This window comes from Salvelinus alpinus, chromosome 1, assembly GCF_045679555.1.
Source record: "Salvelinus alpinus chromosome 1, SLU_Salpinus.1, whole genome shotgun sequence".
In the NCBI taxonomy this organism is placed as follows: Eukaryota; Metazoa; Chordata; class Actinopteri; order Salmoniformes; family Salmonidae; genus Salvelinus; species Salvelinus alpinus.
Window position 1 is genome coordinate 105,343,797 of NC_092086.1, and position 27,240 is coordinate 105,371,036.

The 27,240-nt window shown below is 44.0% G+C and overlaps 2 protein-coding genes across 6 annotated transcripts; both read left to right on the forward strand.

The window, feature by feature from the left end:
• Positions 1–2,389: 2,389 nt before the first annotated feature.
• LOC139567583 (uncharacterized protein DDB_G0280315-like) lies at positions 2,390–3,490 on the forward strand. Its single transcript, XM_071388954.1, has one exon. The coding sequence runs from the start codon at positions 2,390–2,392 to the stop codon at positions 3,488–3,490; it is 1,101 nt and encodes a 366-aa protein (XP_071245055.1).
• A 1,605-nt stretch (positions 3,491–5,095) lies between these two features.
• On the forward strand, positions 5,096–20,051 carry dab2 (DAB adaptor protein 2). 5 transcript variants are annotated; one of them, XM_071339187.1, is made up of 15 exons: positions 5,096–5,381; positions 9,050–9,342; positions 9,604–9,743; positions 12,861–12,959; positions 13,188–13,319; positions 13,414–13,497; positions 13,916–13,942; positions 14,106–14,156; positions 15,584–15,646; positions 16,451–17,071; positions 17,725–17,845; positions 18,148–18,813; positions 18,964–19,163; positions 19,499–19,595; positions 19,684–20,051. In XM_071339187.1, exons 2-14 carry the CDS (start codon positions 9,207–9,209, stop codon positions 19,568–19,570), a joined length of 2,412 nt encoding a protein of 803 aa, XP_071195288.1. In that variant the 5' UTR covers positions 5,096–5,381; positions 9,050–9,206; the 3' UTR covers positions 19,571–19,595; positions 19,684–20,051. The 5 variants fall into 5 exon arrangements, with proteins under 5 accessions (XP_071195288.1, XP_071195306.1, XP_071195297.1 ...); XM_071339216.1 differs by lacking the exon at positions 16,451–17,071 and adding an exon at positions 8,500–8,624 and having other exon boundaries at positions 5,166–5,381; XM_071339205.1 differs by lacking the exon at positions 16,451–17,071.
• Positions 20,052–27,240: the final 7,189 nt, after the last annotated feature.

Here is a 27,240-nt window from a genome sequence, read left to right on the forward strand (position 1 = left end):
TTTCGATGAAACATGGTGAAGCCCCAAAATTGCCCTCGCTGGAAGCCTGTATTTCAGACATAAGGAAGTGGATGGCTGCAAATGTTCTACTTTTAAACTCAGACAAAACAGAGATGCTTGTTCTAGGTCACAAGAAACAGATCTTCTGTTGAATCTGACAATTAATCATGATGGTTGTACAGTCGTCTCAAATAAAACTGTGAAGTACCTCGGCGTTACTCTAGACACTGATCTCTCTTTTGACGAACATATCAAGACTGTTTCAAGGACAGCTTTTTTCCATCTACATAACATTGCAAAAATCAGAAACTTTATGTCCAAAAATGATGCAGAAAAATGAATCCATGCTTTTGTCACTTCTAGGTTAGACTACTGCAATGCTCTACTTTCCAGCTACCTGGATAAAGCACTAAATAAACTTCAGTTAGTGCTAAACACGGCTGCTAAAATCTTGACTAGAACCAAAATAATGTATCATATTACTCCAGTGCTAGCCACTCTACACTGGGTTCCTGTTAAGGCAAGGGCTGATTTCAAGGTTTTACTGCTAACCTACAAAGCATTACATGGGCTTGCTCCTACCTATCTTTCCGATTTGGTCCTGCCGTACATACCTACACGTACGCTACAGTCACAAGACGCAGGCCTCCTAACTGTCCCTAGAATTTCTAAGCAAACAGCTGGAGGCAGGGCTTTCTCCTATAGAGCTCAATTTTTATGGAATGGGCTGCCTACCCATGTGAGAGACGCAGACTCGGTCTCAACCTTTAAGTCTTTCCTGAAGACTCATCTCTTCAGTAGGTTCTATGATTGAGTGTAGTCTGGCCCGGGAGTGTGAAGGTGAACGGAAAGGCACTGGAGCAACGATCCGCCCTTGCTGTCTCTGCCTGGCCGGTTCCCCTCTCTCCACTGGGATTCTCTGCCTCTAACCCTATTACAGCGGCTGAGTCACTGGCTTACTGGTGCTCTTCCATGCCGTCCCTAGGAGGGGTGCGTCACTTGAGTGGGTTGAATCACTGACGTGATCTTCCTGTCTGGGTTGGCGCCCCCCCTTGGGTTGTGCCGTGGCGGAGATCTTTGTGGGCTATACTCGGCCTTGTCTCAGGATGGTAAGTTGGTGGTTGAAGATATCCCTCTAGTGGTGTGGGGGCTGTGCTTTGACAAAGTGGGTGGGGTTATATCCTGCCTGTTTGGCCCTGTCCGGGGGTATCGTCGGATGGGGCCACAGTGTCTCCCGACCCCTCCTGTCTCAGCCTCCAGTATTTATGCTGCAGAAGTTTATGTGTCAGGGGGCTAGGGTCAGTCTGTTATATCTGGAGTATTTCTGCTGTCTTATCTGGTGTCTTGTGTGAAATTAAGTATGCGCTCTCTAATTCTCTCTCTTTCTCTCTTTCTTTCATTCTTTCTCTCTCTCTCGGAGAACCTGAGCCCTAGGACCATGCCTCAGGACTACCTGGCCTGATGACTCCTTGCTGTCCCCAGTCCACCTGGCCGTACTGCTGCTCCAGTTTCAACTGTTCTGCCTGCGGCTATGGAACCCTGACCTGTTCACCGGACGTGCTACCTGTCCTAGACCTGCTGTTTTCAACTCTCTAGAGACAGCAGGAGTGGTAGAGATACTGAATGATCGGCTATGAAAAGCTAACTGACATTTACTCCTGAGGTACTGACCTGTTGCAGCCTCGACAACCACTGTGATTATTATTATTTAACCCTGCTGGTCATCTGTGAACATTTGAACATCTTGGCCATGTTCTGTTATAATCTCCACCCGGCACAGCCAGAAGAGGACTGGCCATCCCTCATAGCCTGGTTCCTCTCCAGATTTCTTCCTAGGTTCTGGCCTTTCTAGGGAGTTTTTCCTAGCCACCGTGCTTCTACACCTGTATTGCTTGCTGTTTGGGGTTTTAGGCTGGGTTTCTGTACAGCACTTTGAGATATCAGCTGATGTAAAAAGGGCTTTATAAATACATTTGATTTGAAAATTTGATTTATATCATTTGGGAAAATGGTATGTACAGTAGTAGGTACAGTATATAAGGATGGACAATGTCGAGAATACAGTTTATACATACCCATTGAGTAAACAACAGTATATAAACAGTATATGAAGTGACCAGCGTTCAATGACTCTTTATGTATGAGGCATTAGACTCAAGGTGCGGGGTAGAGTACCGGGCAGGTAGCTGGTTAGTGATGCTGTTCAACAATCTGAGGGCCTTGGTCATCTCATTAATAGGGAGGAAACAGTAAACTGAATAAAATAGATGACCAAGTTAGTATTCGTTAATAGATTATACTTTCTCCTAGCCTGTTCTGTCTCAGCCTGGCTCCCAGACTAGACGTAGCATGTCTAGCATTAATGTACATCTGTGACACTCAAATTAGTATGATATATTACGTTTGGTTACATAAGACAGAAACAAAAGGAGGGAGGTTGTTCGGGGAGGACAGTGGGGCATATAACGAGAACGTGGAAGACGGGTGGGCGTATAACGAGAACGTGGAGGACGGTGTGGCATATAATGAGAACGTGGAGGACGGGTGGGCGTATAATGAGAACGTGGAGGACGGGTTGGGGTATAACGAGAACGTGGAGGACGGGTGGGCGTATAATGAGAACGTGGAGGACGGGTTGGGGTATAACAAGAACGTGGAGGACGGGTGGGCGTATAATGAGAACGTGGAGGACGGGTGGGCGTATAATGAGAACGTGGAGGACGGGTGGGCGTATAATGAGAACGTGGAGGACGGGTGGGCGTATAATGAGAACGTGGAGGACGGGTGGGCGTATAATGAGAACGTGGAGGACGGGTGGGTGTATAATGAGAACGTGGAGGACGGGTTGGCGTATAATGAGAACGTGGAGGACGGGTGGGCGTATAATGAGAACGTGGAGGACGGGTGGGCGTATAATGAGAACGTGGAGGACGGGTGGGCGTATAATGAGAACGTGGAGGACGGGTGGGCGTATAATGAGAACGTGGAGGACGGGTGGGCGTATAATGAGAACGTGGAGGACGGGTGGGCGTATAATGAGAACGTGGAGGACGGGTGGGCGTATAATGAGAACGTGGAGGACGGGTGGGCGTATAATGAGAACGTGGAGGACGGGTTGGCGTATACTGAGAATGTGGAAGACGGGTGGGTGTATAACGAGAACGTGGAGGACGGGTGGGCGTATAACGAGAACGTGGAGGACGGGTGGGCGTATAATGAGAACGTGGAGGACGGGTTGGCGTATAACGAGAACGTGGAGGACGGGTGGGCGTATAACGAGAACGTGGAGGACGGGTGGGTGTATAACGAGAACGTGGAGGACGGGTGGGTGTATAACGAGAACGTGGAGGACGGGTGGGCGTATAACGAGAACGTGGAGGACGGGTGGGCGTATAACGCAAACGTGGAGGACGGGTGGGCGTATAACGTGAACGTGGAGGTTGCGTGTTCGAATCACATTAGGGACAACTTATGCATTTTAGCTGATTAGCAACTTTACAACTACTTAACATGCTAGCTAACCTTTCCCCTAAGCCTAAGCTTAACTCTAAACCCTAACCTTAACCCCTAACACCTAGCCTAGCTAACATTTGTCACCTAGCTAATGTTAGCCACAACATATTGGAATTCATATAAGATATCATATGAATTTGCGATTCGGAACAAATTGTACGAATTGCAATTAGTAACATATCATACGAATTGTAATTCCTAAAATATCATAAGAAATGGATGATGGACATCCACAAATTACAAAACGTAACATATCAAATTAAATGGAGAGAGACAGATTTACATTTACTATGTTACGTCTACCCCTGAGTCCGGGTTGGTCTTAAAGCATTTTGCCCATTAACCAATCAGGGGCCCATAAGGCTCTGGTTAAAAGTAGTGCACTGTAGTATGTAGGGGATACGGTTCCATTTGGGACGAAGCCACTGGCTATCCATTCCAGAGGTCACAGGAATGGGAAAAAGGGAAAAGAGGTTCTTCCTCAGCTTGACAGTGATCTGGTTCAGAGAGGCTCTTCTCCCTAACTCCTCCTAAACAACATCCTCTGTCAGCAGATCTACACAGGAAACGTAGCCAGGAAGGAAAGCTTCCCTCTGTCTAATTCTCTCCCCTGCTCTGTCTCCTAAGGCTAGTCTGGAATCACACACACACACACACGCACGCACGCACGCACGCGCGCGCGCACGCGCGCACGCACACACACACACACACACACACACACACACACACACACACACACACACACACACACACACACACACACACACACACACACACACACACACACACACACACACACACACACACACACACACACACACACACACACACACATACACACACTGTGGTGGCTGTGAAATGCTACTTCAACAACCACTTTCCATTCTACTGTCATCGTGCCCAGTGTGAACAATAGAAGCGTAAGGTAAAAAAAAAAAAATGATATCCTACTCTTCCTTTTTCTCTGAAGGAGCTTCTGACAAAATGCTGCTCTATGCAACATGTCTTACTGAAATAGTTTCACTTAATGGAAATTGCATTTCAAATATTTGTCTTTGGCCTAACAGACCTACTAAATTTGGGTCAAACAAACCTGGGGCAGTGCAGTGGGGAATTATTAAATGTTTTAATCTGCAAAACATCAGAAAATATCTGATATGTTCTTATAGACTTAGGCTACACAGATCCCAAGTAGTATAGCCAAAATATTAGATTGTACATTTAGGGAGCAGTTACATTGATTTGCATAAAACTAAAGGCAACATCAGAGTGGTATACTAATACAAAATATGTTTAATGAGTTAGCCAGCTAACTTTGATGAACAGACAGAAATAGCTAGATTTTCTGGTTCCTTAGGAAAGCTAAACTTAGATATGTGTTTTTGGTTGTTGACTCAATTAGACCATTCCCATTTCAAGCAAATTTTTCTGAGAAATGTAAAGTTATTTCAAAATATTTAGGCAAGTTAGCTGGCTAACTCATTGCTTCTGCTTTGTAGTATGCCTCTCTTGTTGCGATGTGGTGTAAGAAGGAAATAATGGTTTCATGTCAATCATCATATTGGTCTCTTCATTGGTTGGTGTAGATTTGGGGGCTCCTGACGTGCTGGCATGCAAGGGGTTAAATTGGGAGGTTGCATGATCTCGCTGCTGTGGGGGAGTAGTCAATTCACTGCATAGCGGCGCGTTCTGGGGCACATCTCAGCGGTAACATCTGATTCCAACACGTCTCTGAAAAGCTGCGTTTGATTTAACCCTCATAGCGGACAGGAGACGTGTCGACAGGGAAGGTAGTATTCGCATGACATTCAGAACGCTGGAAGACAAACCTCGAATATGAAGAGTTCTGTCTGGAGCGCTTGTTAACGGTACGTGACAGCCACATTCTTTCGCAGCCACATTCACCAGGCAGGGAACGCTATTTGTGTTGTCTTGTCACGGAATCCTATATGAAATGATACATTTGGGATGATATTTGTGACATGTTTTACATGCTGAATCAAACAAACTCAAGAAGCCCCCTGGTTTTTCCATTAGTTCCAGCTGTGCGCACGTCACTGGTAATTGTGGCAGGTCGCTATTTTTCTTGCCGAAAATGTACTTCGGGTAAATAACGGATCGCCTTGTCTGTCTTGTTGAATGTAAGGCTAAAACGACGTTCAAATCATTTTGGCCACCTTGGATGTTTAACCATCATGGTTAATGTGTCCTATTGCGCAACCAGATGTCTTCCTGTCCTCGCTATAGCCTACTACTATTCATGACTGCATATTTGAGTTTATAAAACACAATACAAATAGCTGCCTATTATCCCTAGTAGACGGTTATTGTTTCCCTGTAGTCTTTGTCTGTAGTCCAGGCCACTGTCTGTCCCCACAGTGGGCCTATAGGCTGTAGTGTATTTCACCATCCTATTGAGTCTGTGATTAATCCCATGATCTCCTCCAGATGTGCTTAATCTCTCTCTCTCTTTCTCTCTCTCTCCAGCAATTCTGCTGATTTAGTGAAAAAACACCATGGATTCAGTCTATGCATTTGGGCATGATGGCCAATGTTCATGTTGATCCCCTGGCAGCTTTCAAATGCCTTATAGCTATTTGTTATGCGTCTGGTCCTTCTCTCACTTCTTAAGCTGTGGAAGTGCCAATGGTTTTGGTCTGTTCTTAGACTGGGGGCAGGTTTTTCATGCAGTGTGTCAGCCAGGTTAGTTAACATGCAGTGTGTCAGCCAGGTTAGTTAACATGCAGTGTGTCAGCCAGGTTAGTTAACATGCTGACATTGAGAAGTTGTTGTGTTTTATTAGTGTTTTCTATAGTCGCTGACACCAAACCTTATCTGGGGCAAAGTTACCTGGACTGTCACTCCATGGTAGTTATAGACCAGCTAAGATCATGTGGGTCGTGTCACCACCCCTAAGCTATTTCAGTCTTCAACCTTCCTGTCTGACAGTATCCCAAATTGTCCTCTTCTCACCCATTACTGGAGGTCCTTTGACTTGTCACACACACAGAAGCCCCAGTGTTTCCCTATATACATTTTGCATTTATTATAGTTTTTGTGGAAGAATTTGTTTGAGTCCCTCAGATGGCATAAGCTACGGTATGTGTAGAATTGCAGGACATTAGCTTTAAAACAGCAATATTCTCAGCCCCATGGCAAAATGTGTAGAATTGCAGGAAACTAGCTTTAGAACTGTACATTTCTCTCCAGCCCTTGCCAAAATTAGTAGAATCGCAGGAAATTGGCTTTAAAATGGCAACATTGTCACTGGCCAAGAGGATTGCCTGTAAAAATGTAGGACTGCGCCATTGAGCCACACCCCCTATCACGCCACCACGTTAACTTTGCCACCACTGCTGAAAGAAATATTGGGGGTAACAGTCACAAACAGTGTGGTATGATGTGAACCACAGATGAACCAATCAGTCATGAGTTACGATCTGGGATGTGATTGGTAGTGTATCCCTTATTGCTGCATGGTATCTAACTCCTAATTTATTTGGAACCTAGGCTTAATTGTCTTCTCTGTGCTAGAGGCCCACTAAACACACATGTAATGAATAAGAACACTTGCACTCAGTGACAGATGGGACCAGAGATTACGTAAGTCTTTAAGCGGGGGACTCAACCAAACCCTGCTGTCTCCGAATGCATCAGCTATCATGTCATGACTGGAAAACACTTCTGGACGCTGCTGTTGTAGACTCTGAACATGGTAGCTCTAGAAAGCATTTCATCTGACTTTGAGAATCAAATGGCTTTAGAAGAGCTGTATACTTCTCATAGTGGAAGTTTAAACAGTTCAATCTCTTTGACAGCCTCCAGTCTCTATCATTGGAGTTTTAATGTTACTGTGATTACCTGTCATCAGGTTAGAGTTCAGAATGGACTTTACTTGATGAGAGTTGGGTTAATGTTAGCTACTCTTCAGCTGTCACTGACTGTGCTTTGGGTTTTAAAAGTGCCTGTAGACTGTCAGCTTTCTACTTGTTTTCAGGAAATGGACTGTTGTTTTTGAGTAACCCCCCCCAGACTGGCACAGAGGGAGAGAGCGCAAGGACTACAAGAGGCATCTATGTAGAACTTGAGCTGTGTCAAACAGGAGGTTCTTGGCCTTGCATGTCTCCCTATTCCAGAGTTATGATGACGTTTGTTGAAAGAGTTTAGCCGGCCTGGAGATTAGACATACACTGAGTACACCAAACATTAGGAACAACTTACTAATATTTGCCCTCAGAACGGCCTCAATTTGTCGAGGCATGGACTCTACAAGGTGTCAAAAGCGTTCCACAGGGATGCTGGCCCATGTTGACTCCAATGCTTCCCACAGTTGTCATTTGAGTGGTGGACCATTCTTGATACACACGGGAAACTGTTGCGTGTGAAAAACCCAGCAGCGTTGCTGTTTTTGACACAAACTGGTGCGCCTGGCACATACAACCATAACCTTTTTTTCGAAGGCATTTAAATATTTTATCTTGCCCATTACCCTGTGAATGACACACATACACAATCAATGTCTCAATTGTCTCAAGGCTTAAAAATCCTTCTCTAACCTGTCTCCTCCCCTCCATCTACACTGATTTTTGAAGTGGATTTAACAAGTGACCTCTAAGGGATCATAGCTTTCACCTGGTCGGTCTGTCAAGGAAAGAGCAGGTGTTCTTAATGTTTTGTATGCTTGGTGACATTGTCAAGTTGTTTGCATGATGGTCTATCATGATGATTCCCATCTGAGGTTTTATAGGGTAGCAGTTGCTGAGGGAGAATTGCAAGCTGTACTGTCATCCTTAGGTGTGTGTGTTATTAAGAGCTAACTGGAGCACATGGTCATCATGGGATCTGTCAGTTTTAACACCAACCAGCTAGCGTAAGATTAACTTTTAATAGCTCAACCTTTGGTCGCTCCCAATCTTTGTTCTGCCAGAGTGAGTCGTGGCTTATTCAGCTTTTAAACACCCAGCCTCTTGCCTATGCTTGTCTCAGACTTGGACTGGTGGTGTTCTGGACAGGACCCCTATGACTGTGGGAATCTGATGACTGACGGGATGCACAGTTGGAAACAGGAAGTGTGTGTGGCCAGTTGCACAACTCTTTCTGATGCCCTCCAGGTGTTCTTCTCTCTCTCTCTCCCACACACACTCAATATTAATTAAAGAGCCCACTGAATTCAATGGCAGTTCCATTACCTGTGATCAGCCGTCACAGCAAGGCTACAACACGGGTCAAAATGTTGTGCTCCTTGTGCGTGATTAGTAGGAACAAGTTACTGGGGTCATGACTCTTGGTTGTTGATCATTAAAGTGATATTACTTTTTATGACGCTCACAAAACCCGTAAGGGCCATTTTCAGGTAGCACAAGCCAGCGAAAGCTGTTGGTCTTTAAAATGTTTAGAGCTGTAATGTCTTCTGTTATCATTCTGCTTTTATCACCAGAAATGTTTTTGTATTTCACCTTTAATTTTCCTGAAAGCTTAACATCGGCGTGTCATTGCATTATATTTGTCACTCCCTCTTCCTCTCGCCCTCCTTCAGGCACATAACTGAGCATATGCGAGTGCTGAACCTCTTTGTTGAGTTAACCTCACCCCCTGCCTGAACGAGGAGCGACCGGAGCTGCTGCCTCAGGTTTACGCCCCCCCCGTTCTATCTGCCTGTCCCAACTCCCGTAAGGCTGGCCCCCCAACCCACCATGTCTACGGAAGTGGAAAGCAGTGCACCTGTCGTCCCAGCCGACCCCTCCAGCACTCCCTCCCCCACAACAAGCATCCCCACCACCCCTTCCACAGCACCAGCCAAGACCCCCTTCAAGAAAGAGAAGAAGAAAGGTATTGTATGTAAGGGCCACTGCCTCTCTCCCCATATGTGAGGTATTTGGTGTTAAGGGCTGAACAGCCTTTTTCTGTGACCTCTGACTTGACCTCTGACTTGACCTATTTTGACTAGGCATATTTTGATTTCCATGTGTGGTGTGATGGTTGAGGTTATGTCATAAAATAAATACAGAAGAAGTAGAGGGCATGCTCAACCGGATAGAAAGTGAAAACCAATCAATCAGTTTAATATCCTTCTCTCATACCTCTGTCCAGCTCCAGAGAAGACTGATGAGTACCTGCTGTCCCGGTTCCAGGGTGATGGTGTGAGGTACAGGGCCAAGCTGATTGGCATTGATGATGTCCCAGAGGCCCGAGGGGACAAGATGAGCCAGGACTCCATGATGAAACTCAAGGTACCACATATCATGATGCAACCGCTACAGTACACTTACTGTTACGCATCTGCACTCAGTGGTCAGTTTATTAGGTACAACCTTCTAGTGCCGCGTCGGACCACTGTTAGTCTCCAGAACATTCTGAATTCTTTGGGGCATGGGAACGGTATCACCGGGACCTAACATGTGCCAGGAAAACATTCCCCTCACCATTCCAACACCACCTGCCTGTACCGTTGACACCAGGCAGGATGGAGCCAGGGCTGCTTATGCCGAATCCTGACTCTGACTCTGACATTGGTATGACGCAACAGGAATCGGGATTCATCTGACCAAGTGATGTTTTTCCACTCTTCAATTGTCCACTGTTGGTGATTGCGTGGCCACTGGAGCCGCTTCTTGTTTTTAGCTGATAGGAGTGGAACCTGGTGTGGTCTTCTGATGCAATATCCCATCTGTGATAAGGACCGACTAGTTGTGCATTCCGAGATGCCCTTCTGCACACCACTGTTGTACCAAGCTGAGTTTGTGGGCCCACCTGTTTGCTTTCGTGATTCTTGCCAATCTCCTTCGACCTCATCAACGAGCTGTTTTCGGCCACAGGACTGCCACTGACTGGCTGTTTTTTGTTTGTCGCTTCATTCGCCGTAAACCCTAGACACTGTAGTGTGTGAGAAGCCCAAAAGGCTGGCCGTTTCTGAGATACTGGAACCGGCGTGCCTGGCACTGACGATCATGCCACGCTCAGTCGCTTTTGTCACTCATTTTCCCATTCGAACGTTCAATCAAACAGTGCTGATATAGCAAGCCAAGGTTACGTGACTGTCTGTAGGAGCAAACCGTTTTCGTGAAAGGGGTAGTGTACCTAATAAACTTGCCATCCTCACTTACCTAAATACTACCCGTAATGACAAAGTGAGAACATGTTTTAGGATTTCTTTGAAAATGAAATACAGAAATATCTCATTTGGATAAGTATTCACACCCTGGAGTCAATACATGTTAGAATCACCTTTGGCAGCAATTACAGCTGTGAGTCCTCTGGGTAAGTCTAAGCTTTCCACACCTGGATTGTGCAACATTTGCCCCATTATGCTGTTCAAAATGTTAAGTCAACTGTAACTCAGGAACATTCACGGTGTTCTTGGTAAGCAACTCCAGTGTAGATTTGGCCTTGTTTTAGGTTGTCCTACTGAAAGGTGAATTAATCTCCCCCATGTCTGGTGAAAAGGAGACTGAACCATGTTTTCCTCTAGGATTTTGCTTGTGCTTAGCTTCATTGTTTGTTTGTTTTTCTCCTGAAAAACTTCTCCGTCCTTTTACAATAACATCATACCCATAACATGACACAGCCATTCCTATGCTTAAAAATATGGAGGGTGGTACTGAGTAATCTTCTTGGGTATGACTCTAAAAGCTTGGCACACCTGTATTTGGGGAGTTTTTCCCATTGTATTGGATTTGCCCCAAGCATAACACTGCATTCAGGACAAAAAGTGAATTGCTTTGACATTTTTTGCAGCATTACTTTAGTGCCTTGTTGTAACAGGATGCATGTTTTTGGAATATTCTCATTTTGTACAGGCTTCCTTCTTTTCACTGTTAATTTAGGTTAGTATGTTGGAGTAACTACAATGTTGTTGATGCCATCCTCAGTTTTCTCCTATCACAGCCATTTAAACTCTAGCTGTTTTAAAGTCACCATTGTCTTCATGGTGAAATCCCTGAGTGGTTTCCTTCCTCTCCGGCAATGGAGTTAAGAAAGATGCCTGTACAGTGCATTTTTACACATTTTGTTACGTTACAGCCTTATTCAAAAATGTATTAAATCGTTTTCTCTCATATCAATCTACAGAATACCCCATAATGACAAAGCAAAAACAGGTTTAGAAATTACATTTACATATAAGTATTCAGATCCTTTACTCAATACTGCGACGCACTTTTGGCAGTGATTACAGCCTCGAGTCTTCTTGGGTATGACGCTGCAAGCTTGGCACACCTGTATTTGGCGTTTCTCCCATTCTCTGCAGATCCTCAAGTTCTATCAGGTTGGATGGGACCGCCGCTGCACAGCTATTTTCAGGTCTTTCCAGAGATGTTCAAGTCCGGGCTCTGGTTGGGCCACTCAAGGACATTCAGAGGCTTGTCCCGAAGTCACTCCTGCATTGTCTTGGCTGTGTGCTTAGGGTCGTTGTCCTGTTGGAAGGGGAACCTTCGCCCCAGTCTGAGATACTGAGCGCTCTGGAGCATGTTTTCATCAAGGATCTCTCTGTACTTTGCTCTGTTCATCTTTCTCTCGATCCTGACTAATCTCCCAGTCCCTGCGGTTGAAAAACATCCCTACAGCATGATCCTGCCACCACCATGCTTTATCGTAGGGATGGTGCCAGATTTCCTCCAGGCGTGACGCTTGGCAATCAGGCCAAAAGGTTCAATCTTGGTTTCATCAGACCAGAGAATCTTGTTTCTCATGGTCTGAGAGTCCTTTAGGTGCCTTTTGGCAACTCCAAGCAGCCTGCCATGTTCCTTATACTGAGTGGCTTCCGTCTGTCCACTCTACCATAAAGGCCTGATTGGTGGAGTGCTGCAGAGATGGGTGTCCTTCTGGAAAGTTCTCCCATCTCCACAGAGGAGATCTGAACCATCAGGTTCTTGGTCACCTCCCTGACCAAGGCCCTTCTCTCCCGATTGCTAAATTTGGCTGGGTGGCCAGCTCTAGGATGAGTCTTGGTGATTCCAAACTTCTTCCATTTAAGAATGATGGAGGCCACTGTGTTCTTGGCTATCTTCAATGCTGCAGAAATGTTTTGGTACCCTTCGCCAGATCTGTGCCTCGACACAATCTTGTCTCGGAGCTCCAAGGACAATTCCATGGCTCGTTATTGCTCTAACATGCACTGTCAACTGTGGGACCTTAGACAGATGTGCCTTTTCCAAATCATGTCCAATCAATTGAATTTACCACAGGTGAACTCCAAGTTGTAGAAACATCTGAAGGATCATCAATGGATCTACCAATTGGTGCTGTTCTTTGCGAGACATTGGAAAACCTCCCTGGTCTTTGTTAGTATGTCATTTTGTGTGTGTGGTGTTTATGTAACTCTGTGCATGGTGGTCATTGTTTCTTTGCAGGGCATGGCAATAGCCTCTCGGTCACAGGGCAAACACAAGCAGAGGATCTGGGTCAACATATCCATGTTGGGCATCAAGATCATTGATGAGAAAACAGGGGTGAGAACTACTCTTCTATGGCTTTCTAAACCTTGTCTCAGTGGCTGGGGAGTACCAACCTACACATTGAATGATCTGTTGTAGACATAGAGGGAGCACATTTTCAGAATAATATGAACACAGGACATGATCTCGGTCAAGAGTAGATGCCATGTAGGCCTCTGTTTTATTATGCTAATGAATACTACACTTTTTTTAAAAGCTGTTTTTTCATTTCCTCCCCCTCAGGTAATAGAACATGAGCACATGGTGAATAAGATCTCGTTCATCGCCAGAGACGTAACAGATAACAGGGCCTTTGGTTACGTGTGTGGCGCCGAGGGACAGCACCAGTTCTTCGCCATAAAGACTGGCCAGCAGGTAACACACACAGGGACACACAGGGACACACACAGACCGAAAGTCTTTGATTGTATCTATTGACTGTTTTTCTATTAATCTCCTCTCCATATAGGCAGAGCCCCTGGTCATTGACTTGAAGGATCTGTTCCAGGTCATCTTCAACATGAAGAAGAAAGAGTCTGAGGCCTCACAGAAGGTAAATTACTATGGTGGGATCCGGGTTGTGTTCAGTAGGACACACCGTAGCTAAAGATTTTGCAACAGAAAACACTGTTCTATGTGCTAATAGTTCTTCCCTACTTGAATCAGTTTCATAACCTTTTTTTCTCCCTACTGAACATGATCCCTATTTATTTATTTAAAGTATTGTTTTTGGGGAGGTAGTGTTTTGGGTTTGCTGACTGGATGGAGGTCATGTGACTGAAGTTGTGAGGTCGACACTGCCCCCTAGCGCTCTATTAGTCCTGCACCACAAACCATGCTTTCTTTGTATTGCAATGAGATGACTCGTTATGGCACAAAAATATCACATCTCAGCCAATAAGTAAATGGAGTACATATGACATTCCTCCAATGGAATCACCTTGTTTTTCCCTCTTCCTCCATCTGTTCAGGATCAGCGCAATAATGCAACAGTTGAGGTAAGTGCCTGTATTTGTCATGCCACTTAGCACCTATTTGTGCTTAGAAGTTTTCCTTTTGCTTTTTTAATTGCCTGTGTATGTTGATTTAGTATAAGCTTGATCTGAGATGTAGGCTGTAGTAGTGCATACGTGAGCCTTAATTGCTGTTTCTCAATTATAGAATGGTGGCAACACCTTGCTCAGTATTGATGGCCAGGCAGGCACTGCCAAAGTAAGTGTTTCAGATCATGGAATCATACATGCAAAAGAGTGCCAAGTGGATGCAAAAGAGCTTTCTCCAGGACCACCTGTCTACTAGTAGACATTATGTTGTGTTGATCAAGACTATTTTGCTACATCTCTTTATGATGGCACTGGATATATCTTGATGCTGATACTGGATATACGGTGCCTTTAAAAAGTGTTCAGAAACCTTGACTTTTTCCACATTTTGTTACATTACAGCCTTATTCTAAAATGTATTTATATAAAAAATCCTCAGCAATCTACACACACAGTAAAAACAGGTTTTTAGGAATGTTTGCAAATATATTACAAATAAAAAAATATCTTATTTATGATAGTATTCAGACCCTTTGCTATGAGACTGGAAATTGAGCTCGGGTGCATCCTGTTTCCATTGATCATCCTTCAGATGTTTCTACAACTTAATTGGAATCCACCTGTAACAAGCGTCATGTCTGGAGGAAACCAGGCACCATCCCTACTGTGAAGCACGGTGGTGGCAGCATCATGCTGTGGGCATGTTTTTCAGAGGTGGGGACTAGTCAGGATCGAGGCAAAGATTAAAAGAGCGAAGTACAGATCCTTGATGAACCTGCTCAGGACCTCAGACTGGGGCGACGGTTCACCTTCCAACAGGACAACGACCCTAAACACACAGCCAAGACAACGCAGGAGTGGCTTCAGGACAAGTCTCTGAATGGCCTTGAGTGGCACAGCCAGAGCCTGGATTTGAACCCAATCGAACGTCTCTGGAGAAACCTGAAAATACTTGCGCAGCAACGCTCCCCATCCAACCCGACAGAGCTTGAGAGAATCTGCAGAGAAGAATGGGAGAAACTCCCCAAATACAGGTGTGCCAAGCTTGTAGCGTCATACCCAAGAAGACTCAATGCTGTAATCACTGCCAAAGGTGCTTCAACAAGTACTGAGTAAAGGGTCTGAATACTTATGTAAATGTGATATTTCAGTGTTTTATTTCTGAACATTATTAAACTGTTCTTGCATTGTCATTATGGGGTATAGTGTGAGATGGGTGGGCAATTTATATAAGGCTGTAACGTAACAAAGTGATACATATCAAGTGGTCTTTATACTTTCCGAAGGCACTGTATCTTTATGATATATAGACCTCTGCACCACTCGGAAGGCCTAAGGCTCAGTGCTAGAGGCGTCACTACAGACATTGGTTCATTCCCAGGCTGTGTCACAACCGTCCGTGATTGGGAGTCCCATAGTGCGGCGCACAATTGACCCAGTGTCGTCTGGGTTAGGGGAGGGTTTGGCCGGGGTAGGCCATTGTAAATAAGAGTTTGTTCTTAATTGACTTGCCTAGTTAAAGGTTCAATAAAAAATATTTATGATGATGGATAGATCTTTATGATGCTGATACTAGATATTTGTGTGTTTGTTCAGGAGGTGCAACAGCTGGATCTGTTTGGAGACATGTCCACCCCTCCAGACATCCATTCTCCTACAGTAAGTTGGCCTGTTGCTGTAGGGTGAGGCTCACTGGATGTGCGCACACATAATATAGAACCCCTCATTTCTGGAAACATTTCATTCTGCGTTCATAAGGAGACCAAATGATGGCACTGAGGAAATGTTCATAACACTTTAGAAATGGGTATAATAATGCAGCGGTTGGTATGCTCAAACATTTGTCATTACATTTAAGAACGGTGCTTCTATTTTATTTTTGAAGATCGGTGGCTTTTTGCCCGTTCTTCTTATTCCTAACAAGGATCTTTTATAATCAGGTGGCTTTGACAACTCAATCTCTGGTAAAGTTCCTTTCAGGTTCTCGCTAGTGCAGGCTTGCCAGTTGTCAAAGATGTCTGTTTTGTTCTGCATTGCGGCAGTGTCTCAGGCTCTTGCCCCAAAACATAGCTTTACTGCATAACTTCACCCTCATTTTCCACCAATCATATCATCCCACATGTCATACAGGGCTCTCAAACTCAACTCTAAAGGTCTGTAATCTGGATGTTTGTCTTGAAGTAGTTTGATGGAGTACAATGGTAAAATCCTGGATATATATCAAATGTCAGCAAATATGGTTAAATCATCAGACAGACACAAAAGCTAGCCTACTGCCATCACAAAGCACATTCCTAGAGTTGAGTTTGATTCCTGTTGAAATGTTTATTGGTCTGTCGTCAATGCTGTTGCTTCAACAATCATTAACTGTCATGTCATTATGTGATTAATTTAGCTATGTTAACAGTTGCTTCTCTTTTTCAGCACAACTGATTTTTATCTCTTTCTCCTCTTGATAACCAGGAGACTAATGATATTCTATTGCTGGATCTGTCCGCTGAGGTTGACAGCAATCAGAACTGTATAAAAGGAAATCCCTTCACTTCCTACGCCTCTAACCTTTGGGGCACCCCCCAAACAGAGAACCCCTTCTCCTCCGCGTTTGGCTTCTTTCCAACTCCAGACTCTGACCCTTTCAGCGACGACCCCCTTGCCCAATCAGCACCCCCCAATTCTCTGATCTCAGCACCCTCCACCTATGACAGCCAAGAGCGCTCTGTTCACATCTTGGGCGGGCCAATCATGAACGGCAATGGTCTTAATGGAGACTCTGACCACTTCGGTCAGCAGTTGAACGGGTTGTCCAATAAGAACATGATCCCGGCTCTCAGTAATTGCCAGTGGCCTATAGGTGGCGTTATGTCCGAGTGCAGGGTCCCTGTTCTAATCCAGAACGGTTTGGGACCTGTGGCCTCTCCACAGAACCCCTTTCTCGACATATCTGGGAAAATCCCGTCCTTCTGTAACAGTGTGCTGTTCGATCCAAAAAAGAACGCACCCATGGGTCATGGCAAGGACAGTTCGGTAGTGATAAGCCTCCCTCCACAGAACACTAAGGCTGGACGAGGTCAGAGGAGTGCCAAGGTGAAGCTCCATAATGAAGCTCTGATGTTGCTGCATGTCTGAGAATGAGTCTCTGTCTGCACACCACCTCCCCAAACCATGATTGGTTTTCTAACAAACCCTTTTTACAGCACTGGGATACCATACCACTATACTCTATTCCTCAAGGGCAACAGGTTGCGTTGCACTGGGTTTTGTATCTACCAACATGGTTTTTGTAGAAGTATATTAGGGTTGGTGGTGTGTTTGTTTTGTCTCTAGGATGCAAATGGAACTGGTATGGGTTTCTAACGTAGCTAACTGCATGGTGGTGCTCCCATGGCTTCTCTAACTTGCGTGTCCCAGGGAAGTTTAACAACCTCTCTGCTCGACTGTAAACACTGCATCTGTCTCCTGTTTGCTATCTATTCATATGTTCCTTGTCCTAACGTTCATGCTTCAGTGAGGTGTGGAGGTAAGTGTTGGTATTTGTGTCTAAGTATTGTTAGAAATATTTGTTTTTAATTATCATATAACTGTGAATAAGGTATCATTTTAGTTTTCATCCATACAATAAACCTTGTCATTAATTTTGTGCTTACCACAGTTCTCTGACAATTAATTGAGGGCCAGTAAATCATTGTTCACTATTCCTGTGGTAAATTTGGTTGAATAATCTGACATTTCACTGCCAGTGTCCTCCTGCTGACGACCTGTTTGGGGCTGACATGTTTGCTGCTCCCAGTCAGCCTGACAGCTCGTCTGCCTCCGATGACCTCTTCAGTACCACCACCACCTCCTCCATGGCAGCTCTGGGTAAGACTAGTGTTACCATTGGTTTGAAATAGTCAATGATGCTACCCATGCAGTGTTGATACATGTTAGTTCTCTAAAGTGGTCAAATCTGCATCTGTAGATGTGTGGTTCCAGCAACTATGTTTCATGTGTAATCAGGCTAGAGCAGTAGGCCATACGGCATGGCTCAGCTGGACTCAGCTAAGTAGTGTGCATACTAGCTAGTGTGTTAGATTCTGTTGATTTGCAGCCAGTAGGCTAACTACTGTACCCAAACCTAAATACAGCATCACCCTCCTCTCTGTTCTCGCTCTCCCCTCCAGGAGCGTTGCAGTTGGGTCCCCCTTCAGTCACCATCCCTCAGACCGCCCCATCACCATGGGGAGCCCCAGCCTCTTCCATGTTCACCATGCCAGGAGGGGTCACACTCCACAACCCCCAGCCCACCTTCCCCCAGCCATCTGCGTTTGGTGCCCTGCCCATACCTCCTGCCCCCTGGGGCCAGCAGGCGCCATCCCCTTATGGGGCCCCGCCAGTCACCCAGGCTTGGGGACAGCCTGCACCTGCAGGGCCCATGGGTGCACCAGGCTGGGGCCAGCCTCCTATGGCTAACCCCTTCCAGCCCGGGCCTTACACCATGATGGGAGGCCCTCCACAGGGTATGCCGCAGGGTCCACCACGGCCCCCACCCCGGCCGCCAGTAAAGGAGGCCCCAGCTAAGGTGGAACCCAGTGCCTTCACGGCTCTGGACCCACTGGGAGGGGAGAAGGAGAAGAAGAGTGGGAAGGACATGTTCAAGGACTTCCAGATTGCCAAGCCTCCAGCCATCCCAGCAAGGAAAGGGGAGCAGGCACCCGGGTCCGCTGCCCCAAGCACCAATGGGGATGGGGTGTTTGCCCAGTACTTCTCAAGCAAAGTGGGCGTGCCCCAGGAAATTGCGGATCATGACGACTTTGAAATTCAGAGTCGGATTTCAGCTGTTGCCAATGGTAAAGGCAGTTATTTAGGTTTTTAAATTCCTGTAAATTGATTTGTAGATGACCACATTTATGGTATCATCCTAGTAAAGATTAATTTAATGTCCAATGAGTATATATACATTTGAATCCACCTGATTACCCCCTTCTCTCTGTCTCTAGACCCACCCAAACCAGCCCCACGGCACTCTGCACCCATGATATCTCCTGCAGTGGTCCCTGGGCCAGGGCTCCTGGATGCATTTGCGCCTACTCCAGCCACATGCCTTGCTCCAGCAGCAGCAGGTCTCAACCAGAACCTATTTGATGACGCATTTGGCGCTGCAACTCCTAATGCCTTTGGAGCACCACTTCTAGCTATGGTATGGATGTACACGCATATACAAACAGGGGTGCAACTTTCACTGAAATTGCATTTTCTTTTCACCCCAGTTTTCTCATTGGAATGTGATACAAAACGAGGCAACGGTGTGCTTTACGACCATGCGGACGCCTCTGGGCGTCGAGTATTCATGGATTTGGAGTGTTTATCCGAATGGATTAAAAAATAAACATTATGTCCCCCACACTTCTAAAACCAAAGTTGCGCCCCTGCAAGTACACATATAGGGGAATTAGTTCTATCAAAGTTCAATTGATTGTGATGTAATGCTTTGCATCACTATAAAACCTTCATCTTTTCCCTTTTTTATGACAGAACACTGCTGTTGCCCAGACCACTGGTGGCTCGGATCCCTTCGGAGACCCCTTTGGAAACCCCTTTGCCTGAGTGACACCCTGCCCATCTTCCACATGTGAGTGACAGACGGATACCACATTCTGAACCTTAGACTGTGAATTTAGATATTACTTTAAATCAACCTGTGCATTCTCTTCTTCCAGTCAGGTTTGCAGTGGTCCAGAGAATAAGCAGCGACGCTCTACGACCAAATAATGTCTTCAGAACCAGCTACTACAACTACAAGCGCCAGACAATCCTACACAATTACAACTTCTAACCCCTTGCCCATACTGAATAACTGCCTTTCTTGATGTCCATTACATAGCCCCTTGTTTACCCCCAAAACACCTTCACTTTAATGTCTTGCCCAATCAGTGTTTTTTTTGTTTCGGTTCCCATCTCGCATAGCTTTCCAGTACCACTGAATTAAATGTAAAAAATGAAATGTATTGTAATAAAGTGACTATTTTAAAAAGGGATATGGATGGAAGGCCCTGGAAATGCTCTATATTAAACACTGAAAAATGTATTCCTTTAAGTGTGGTCTTTTGGGTGTCTGCTTATAAAAGTTGTGTTTTAGATATTTCCCTGTGCAGAATAATGTTCAGGTTTCAGAAGGGGGTTATTACTGCATCCCTAGACTACACTCGAATGTAACTGATAAAGGAATTTGATTCCTGTGTTCGTTAACCAATTTAATTATAACAAAGCAAACACTGTCCGTTTCTAAGAATTTGTAAGATTCTTATTTGCATAAAATGGACGAAGACCAGTGTCCAAATTAATCAATAGCTTTATTCTCGAGAGGGCTCTACTCAAAATACCATGTACATTAGTTTATATCACTCATAGCGTCCTAAAATGTCCCTCCAAGACAAAGCTGATTCTAACGCACATACATTACACACTATATCTGGATTATCTCCTGAAGTCTCACCACACTTTATTACCACTTAGCTGACAGTTCCAGTCCCCCCCAGATTCGGAAAACCTGGAGGGCTCTCGCTGTCTTATCTCCAGAGTTATAGCTGGGTCGGTTCAAACATAGGTTAATGATCCACTTAGTTTTCTTTAGGCACACACATACATTCCTTTCTTCCCATGTACATGCTACATAACCTCTTTCTTATGAACGAACATATATTAAAACAGGGTAGAATTCAATTAGTTATAGTTAAATGTATACATCGTTTAGTCATTCATAAAATTCACAACAGTAAACCTGTATTAGTATCCCATGTGCGTTTTTGTATAGGTCACTCAAATATGTTTTCATAGAACTTGTGGGGTGCAGTGTTTTAATCCACCTATGAAATAAGTTAAATGAGTGGAGTCAGCTCTTACAAAATCTGAAACTGGAGAAAGGCTAGAAACAAGCAATTTTTACTTTGGCTTTCTGAGTCAGTTCATAGATACTTTGCCATTGATGCACATACAGTAATAAGGGCTGACTAAAGCACCTGGCTAAATGTTTTCAACCAACCTAACCAGTGGAGGTTGCTGAAGGGAGGACGGCTCCTAATAATGGCGGAAATGGAGTGTAATGGCTGGAATGGTATGGCATCAAACACATGACTCCCTCCCCAATTAAATGTACAGTTGAAGTCGGAAGTTTACACACTTAGGTTGTGGTCATTAAAACATTTTTCAACCACCACAGATTTGTTAAACTATAGTTTTGGCATGACAAGTAATTTTCCCAACAATTATTTACAGTCTGATTATTTCACTTATAATTCACTGTATCACAATTCCAGTGGGGTCAGAAGTTGACATACACTAAGTTGAGTGTGCCTTTAAACAGCTTGGAAAATTCCAGAAAATGAGGTCATGGCTTTAGAAGCTTCTGATAGGCTAATTGACGCCTAAAGGTACCATGTTCATCTCTACAAACAATAGTACGCAAGTATAAACACCATGGGACCACGCAGCCGTCATACCGCTCAGGAAGGAGACGCGTTCTGTCTCCTAGAGATGAACGTACTTTGGTGCGAAAAGTGCAAATCAATCCCAGAACAACAGCAAAGGACCTTGTGAAGATGCTGGAGGAAACAGGTACAAAAGTATCTATATCCACAGTAAAACGAGTCGTATATCGACACTGCTCCAAAACCGTCATAAAAAATCCAGACTACGGTTTGCAACTGCACATGGGGACAAAGATCGTACTTTTTGGAGAAATGTCCTCTGGTCTGATGAAACAAAAATAGAACTGTTTGGCCATAATGACCATCGTTATGTTTGGAGTAAAAAGGGGGAGGCTTGCAAGCCGAAGAATACCATCCCAACCGTGAAGCACGGGGATGGAAGCATCATGTTGTGGGAGTGCTTTGCTGCAGGAGGGAGTGGTGCACTTCACAAAATAGTTACTATGATGAGGAAGGAAAATTATGTGGATATATTGAAGCAACATTTCAAGACATAAGTCAGGAAGTTAGAGCTTGGTCGCAAATGTGTCTTCCAAATGGACAATGACCCCAAGCATACTTCCAAAGTTGTGGCAAAATGGCTTAAGGACAACAAAGTCAAGGTATTGGAGTGGCCATCACAAAGCCCTCACCTCAATCCTACAGAAAATTTGTTGGCAGAACTGAAAAAGTGTGTGCGAGCAAGGGGGCCTACAAACCTGACTCAGCTACACCAGCTCTTTCAGGAGGAATGGGCCAAAATTCACCCAACTTATTGTGGGAAGCTTGTGGAAGGCTACCTGAAACGTTTGACCCAAGTGTAACAATTTAAAGGCAATGCTACCAAATAGTAATTGAGTGTATGTAAACTTCTGACCCACTGGGAATGTGATGAAAGAAATAAAAGCTGAAATAAATCATTCTCTCTACTATTATTCTGACATTTCACATTCTTAAAATTAAAGTGGTGATCCTAACTGACCTAAGACAGACTTTTTACTGGGATTAAATGTCAGGAATTGTGAAAAACTGAGTTTAAATGTATTTGGCTAAGGTGTATGGAAGCTTCCGACTTCAACTGTACTATGTCTATATTAGGGATAGGCAATTTTGATGGGGGTGGGGCCACAAAAAAACAGAACTCATCATGAGGGGCTGCAGTGGCTCATGGGTCTGCGTACCCCCCCCCCCTCCCCCCCCACACACACACACAGTGAAAAGAGAATATGTTTTAAAGTAAATTTCCTGCAATTCTACACATTTTGCCATAGTGTGGAGGTAAATGTTAGCAGTTCTTAATTTTATAACTGATGATCAATGGGCCACACCCCGTTTAGTAAGTCGACCATGCTTAGTACAGGTTTAGATTGCTGGCCGCTAGACTAATTTACCAATAAATAAAACAAATTGCTGACATGGGCTAATTGAGTGACTGCTGATGCACATCCCCGACTGAGTCCCCCCTGACAGTTATAGTTCATATAAGGGAATCAGTCAATTGAAATCAATTCATTAGTCGCTAATCTATGGATTTCACATGAATGGGAATACAGCTATGCATCAGTTGGTCACAGATACCTTAAAAAGGTAAAGGTGTGGATTAGAGGTCGACCGATTATGATTTTTCCACGCCGATACCGATGTCGATTATTGGAGGACAAAAAAAGCCGATACCGATTAATCGGCCGATTTAAAACAAATAAATATATGTATTTATATACAGTCGTATGAAAAAGTTTGGGCACCCCTGACAATTTTCATGATTTCCATTTATAAATAATTGGGTGTTTGGATCAGCAATTTCATTTTGATCTATCAAATAACTGATGGACACAGTAATATTTCAGTAGTGAAATTAGGTTTATTGGATTAACAGAAAATGTGCAATATGCATCAAAACAAAATTAGACAGGTGCATAAATTTGGGCACCCCAATAGAAAAAATCACATCAATATTTGTTAGAGCCTCCTTTTGCTAAAATAACAGCCTCTAGATGCTTCCCATAGCCTCTAATGAGTGTCTGGATTCTGGATGAAGGTATTTTGGACCATTCCTCCTTACAAAACATCTCCAGTTCAGTTAGGTTTGATGGTTGCCGAGCATGGACAGCCCGCTTCAAATCATCCCACAGATTCTCAATGATATTCAGGTCTGGGGACTGGGATGGCCATTCCAGAACATTGTACTTGTTCCTCTGCATAAATGCCCGGGTAGATTTTGAGCAGTGTTTTGGGTCGTTGTCTTGTTGAAACATCCAGCGCCAGCGTAACTTCAACTTTGTGACTGATTCTTCAACATTATTCCCAAGAATCTGCTGATATTGAGTGGAATCCATGCGACCCTCAACTTTAACAAGATTCCCAGTACCGGCACTGGCCACACAGCCCCACAGCATGATGGAACCCCCACCAAATTTTACTGTGGGTAGCAAGTGTTTTTCTTGGAACGCTGTGTTCTTTTGCCGCCATGCATAACGTCCCTTGTTATGACCAAATAACTCAATCTTTGTTTCATCCACAGCACCTTATTCCAAAATGAAGCTGGCTTGTCCAAATGTGCGTTTGCATACCTCAAGCGACTCCGTTTGTGGCATGTGTGCAGAAAAGGCTTCTTCTGCATCACTCTCCCATACAGCTTCTCCTTGTGCAAAGTGCGCTGAATTGTTGAACGATGCACAGTGACACCATCTGCAGCAAGATGATGTTGTAGGTCTTTGGAGGTGGTCTGTGGGCTGTTTTTGACCGTTCTCACCATCCTTCGCCTTTGCCTCTCCGATATTTTACTTGGCCTGCCACTTCTGGCCTTAACAAGAACTGTGCCTGTGGTCTTCCATTTCCTCACTATGTTCCTCACAGTGGACACTGACAGCTTAAATCTCTGCGATAGCTTTTTGTAGCCTTCCTCTAAACCATAATGTTGAACAATCTTTGTTTTCAGGTCATTTGAGAGTTGTTTTGAGGCCCCGATGTTGCCACTCTTCAGAGGAGAGTCAAAGAGAACAACAACTTGCAATTGGCCACCTTAAATACCTTTTCCCATGATTGGATGCACTTGTCTATGAAGTTCAAGGCTTAATGAGCTCACCAAACCAATTGTGTGTTCCAATTAATCAGTGCTAAGTAGTTACAGGTATTCAAATCAACAGAATGACAAGGGTGCCCATATTTTTGCATATCCTATTTTTCACATCTGATTTAATTTCATAAAACTTAATATTGCTACACTAAACATCTTTGTCTGGACAATACCCCAGTACTCAGCTTTTATTAGAAAATGAATGGCATGCCACTGTGATCATTTTCTGTGACGACAGAGTAAATTATTATGCAGCCTCAGAGGGGTGCCCAAACTTTTTCATACGACTGTATATATATATATATCATACACAGACACACACATTTTTGTAATAATGACAATTGCAACAATACTGAATGAACAATGAACACTTATTTTAACCTAATATAATACATAAATAAAATCAATTTAGTCTCAAATAACATGAGAACATATGTTAAAATGAACCACCAGCTTTCATGGGTCTTCAATATTCCCAGTTAAGAAGTTTTGGGTTGTAGTGCAGAAAGCAGAGCTTGTCTGCATTGTCCCCTGTCAGTCTGCTCCTCCGCGAAACACAGACCTTATTTGAAGTAGATCAAGACATTCTCTATGGAAGACATGAACGGTAAAATAACGAAGGAACCCCTTTCAAGTTCAGCCGCAAGTTATTACAGGAATTATAACGCGTCGACTATTTCTCTCTAAACCATATACCTTTGACTAATCCGGAAACTACACCTCGAAAACAAAACGTTTATTCCGTTCCGTATTTTATCTAACGGGTGGCATCCATGAGTCTAAATATTCCTGTTACATTGCACAACCTTCAATGTTATGTCTTAATTACGTAAAATTCTGGCAAATTAGTTCGCAAAGAGCCAGGCGGCCCAAACTGTTGCATATACCCTGACTCTGCGTGCAATGAACGCAAGAGAAATGACACAATTTTACCTGGTTAATATTGCTTGCTAACCTGGATTTCTTTTAGCTAAATATGCAGGTTTAAAAATATATACTTGTGTATTGATTTTAAGAAAGGCATTGATGTTTATGGTTAAGTACACATTGGAGCAATGACAGTCATTGATTGATTGTTTTTTATTAGATAAGTTTAATGCTAGCTAGCAATTTACCTTAGCTTACTGCATTCGCGTAACAGGCAGGCTCCTCGTGGAGTGCAATGTAATCAGGTGTTAGAGCATTGGACTAGTTAAATGTAAGGTTGCAAGATTGGATCCCTCGAGCTGACAAGGTTAAAAATCTGTCGAGGCAGAACGTTCCTAGGCCATCATTGAAAATAAGAATGTGTTCTTAACTGACTTGCCTAGTTAAATAAAGGTGTAAAAAAAAATAAAAAAAATAAGGCAAATCGGTGCCCAAAAATACCGATTTCCGATTGTTATGAAAACTTGAAATCGGCCCCGATTAATCGGAATGGCCGATTAATCGGTCGACCTCTAGTGTGGATAGCGTTGCACATTTTGGGGAATATTCAGAGATGGAAACTTTCCGTGGGAATATATATTTACCATATCATATGGAGACAGAAACATAAACCTTTTACCTTATTATAAGTAGACATAATTGCAAATGATTAAACCCTCCAATAAAAAAAAAAATCCTTAATTAAATGAGTTGACTCTTCACATGGGATGATTTCACTGAACAAAAAAAAGGGAATATTGAATGGTCCCCAATGATCCATCGCATCTCCCAAAAACATTTTCAACATACATCTGTAAAATCATAGTCTAGAAACTAAAGCTTTGGTTGTCTTCCTCTCAGGCTTCCATGTCTTCTCCCTGGACCTCTTCAATGCCCACCTCTTGAACATGAGACTCTGAGGCCTCATCTTCACTGTCACTTTCCAACCTTGTTGAGGATGGCTCGTTGTCAGGCTCAAAAAGCCTCACATTTGCCCGGATGGCCACCAATTTTTCAACCCTTGTATTGTATTGGTCAGCCTGTTGGTGCTTTGGTGTGTGTGTTCCCAAACAAGGACCAGTTGCACTCTGAGGCGGTGGGATTTGGAGACAACAGGGGAAAGAGCCTCAGATCCACAAAGTCCCTTCCACCAGGTGGCTGATGAGATATGTTGGCACGACTGCCATATTGCAACTCCATCCCAAAGCCCTTGCTTGGAAGTGTACTTCGTCATACTGCCAAGAACCTTGCCCTCATCCAGGCCAAGGTGGCGAGACACGGTAGTGATGACACCATAGGCCTTGTTGAGCTGCAGTGAAATGTCTCCACACATCAGATAGTGCCCGTGGCATTTTCCTGTAAAGATTAGGAAAAAAATAGGAATAAAAACAACAAATACAATTCCATGTAAAGATAAATAGTTAAGCAGTTAGATGAAACATCTAATTTTTAAGATACATGTTTTAAAATGAAACATGTATGGATGAATTTAAGCAAAATTCCCAAAACTCCCAGGGCTTAACTTCCCATGGAAAATGTACGGAAAATTCTGGAAATTTACCGGAAAGTTTCCGACCTTTTGCAACCCTAGGTGTGGATCAGAAAACCAGTCAGTATCTGCTGTGACCACCATTTTCCTCATGCACCACGACATATCTCCTTCGCATAGAGTTGATCAGGCTGTTGATTGTGGCCTGTAGGAATGTTGTCCCACTTCTCTTCAATGACTGTGAGAAGTTGCTGGATATTGGTGGGAACTGGAACACGCTGTCGTATACGTTGATCCACAGCATCCCAAACATGCTCAATAGGTGACATGTCTGTTGACT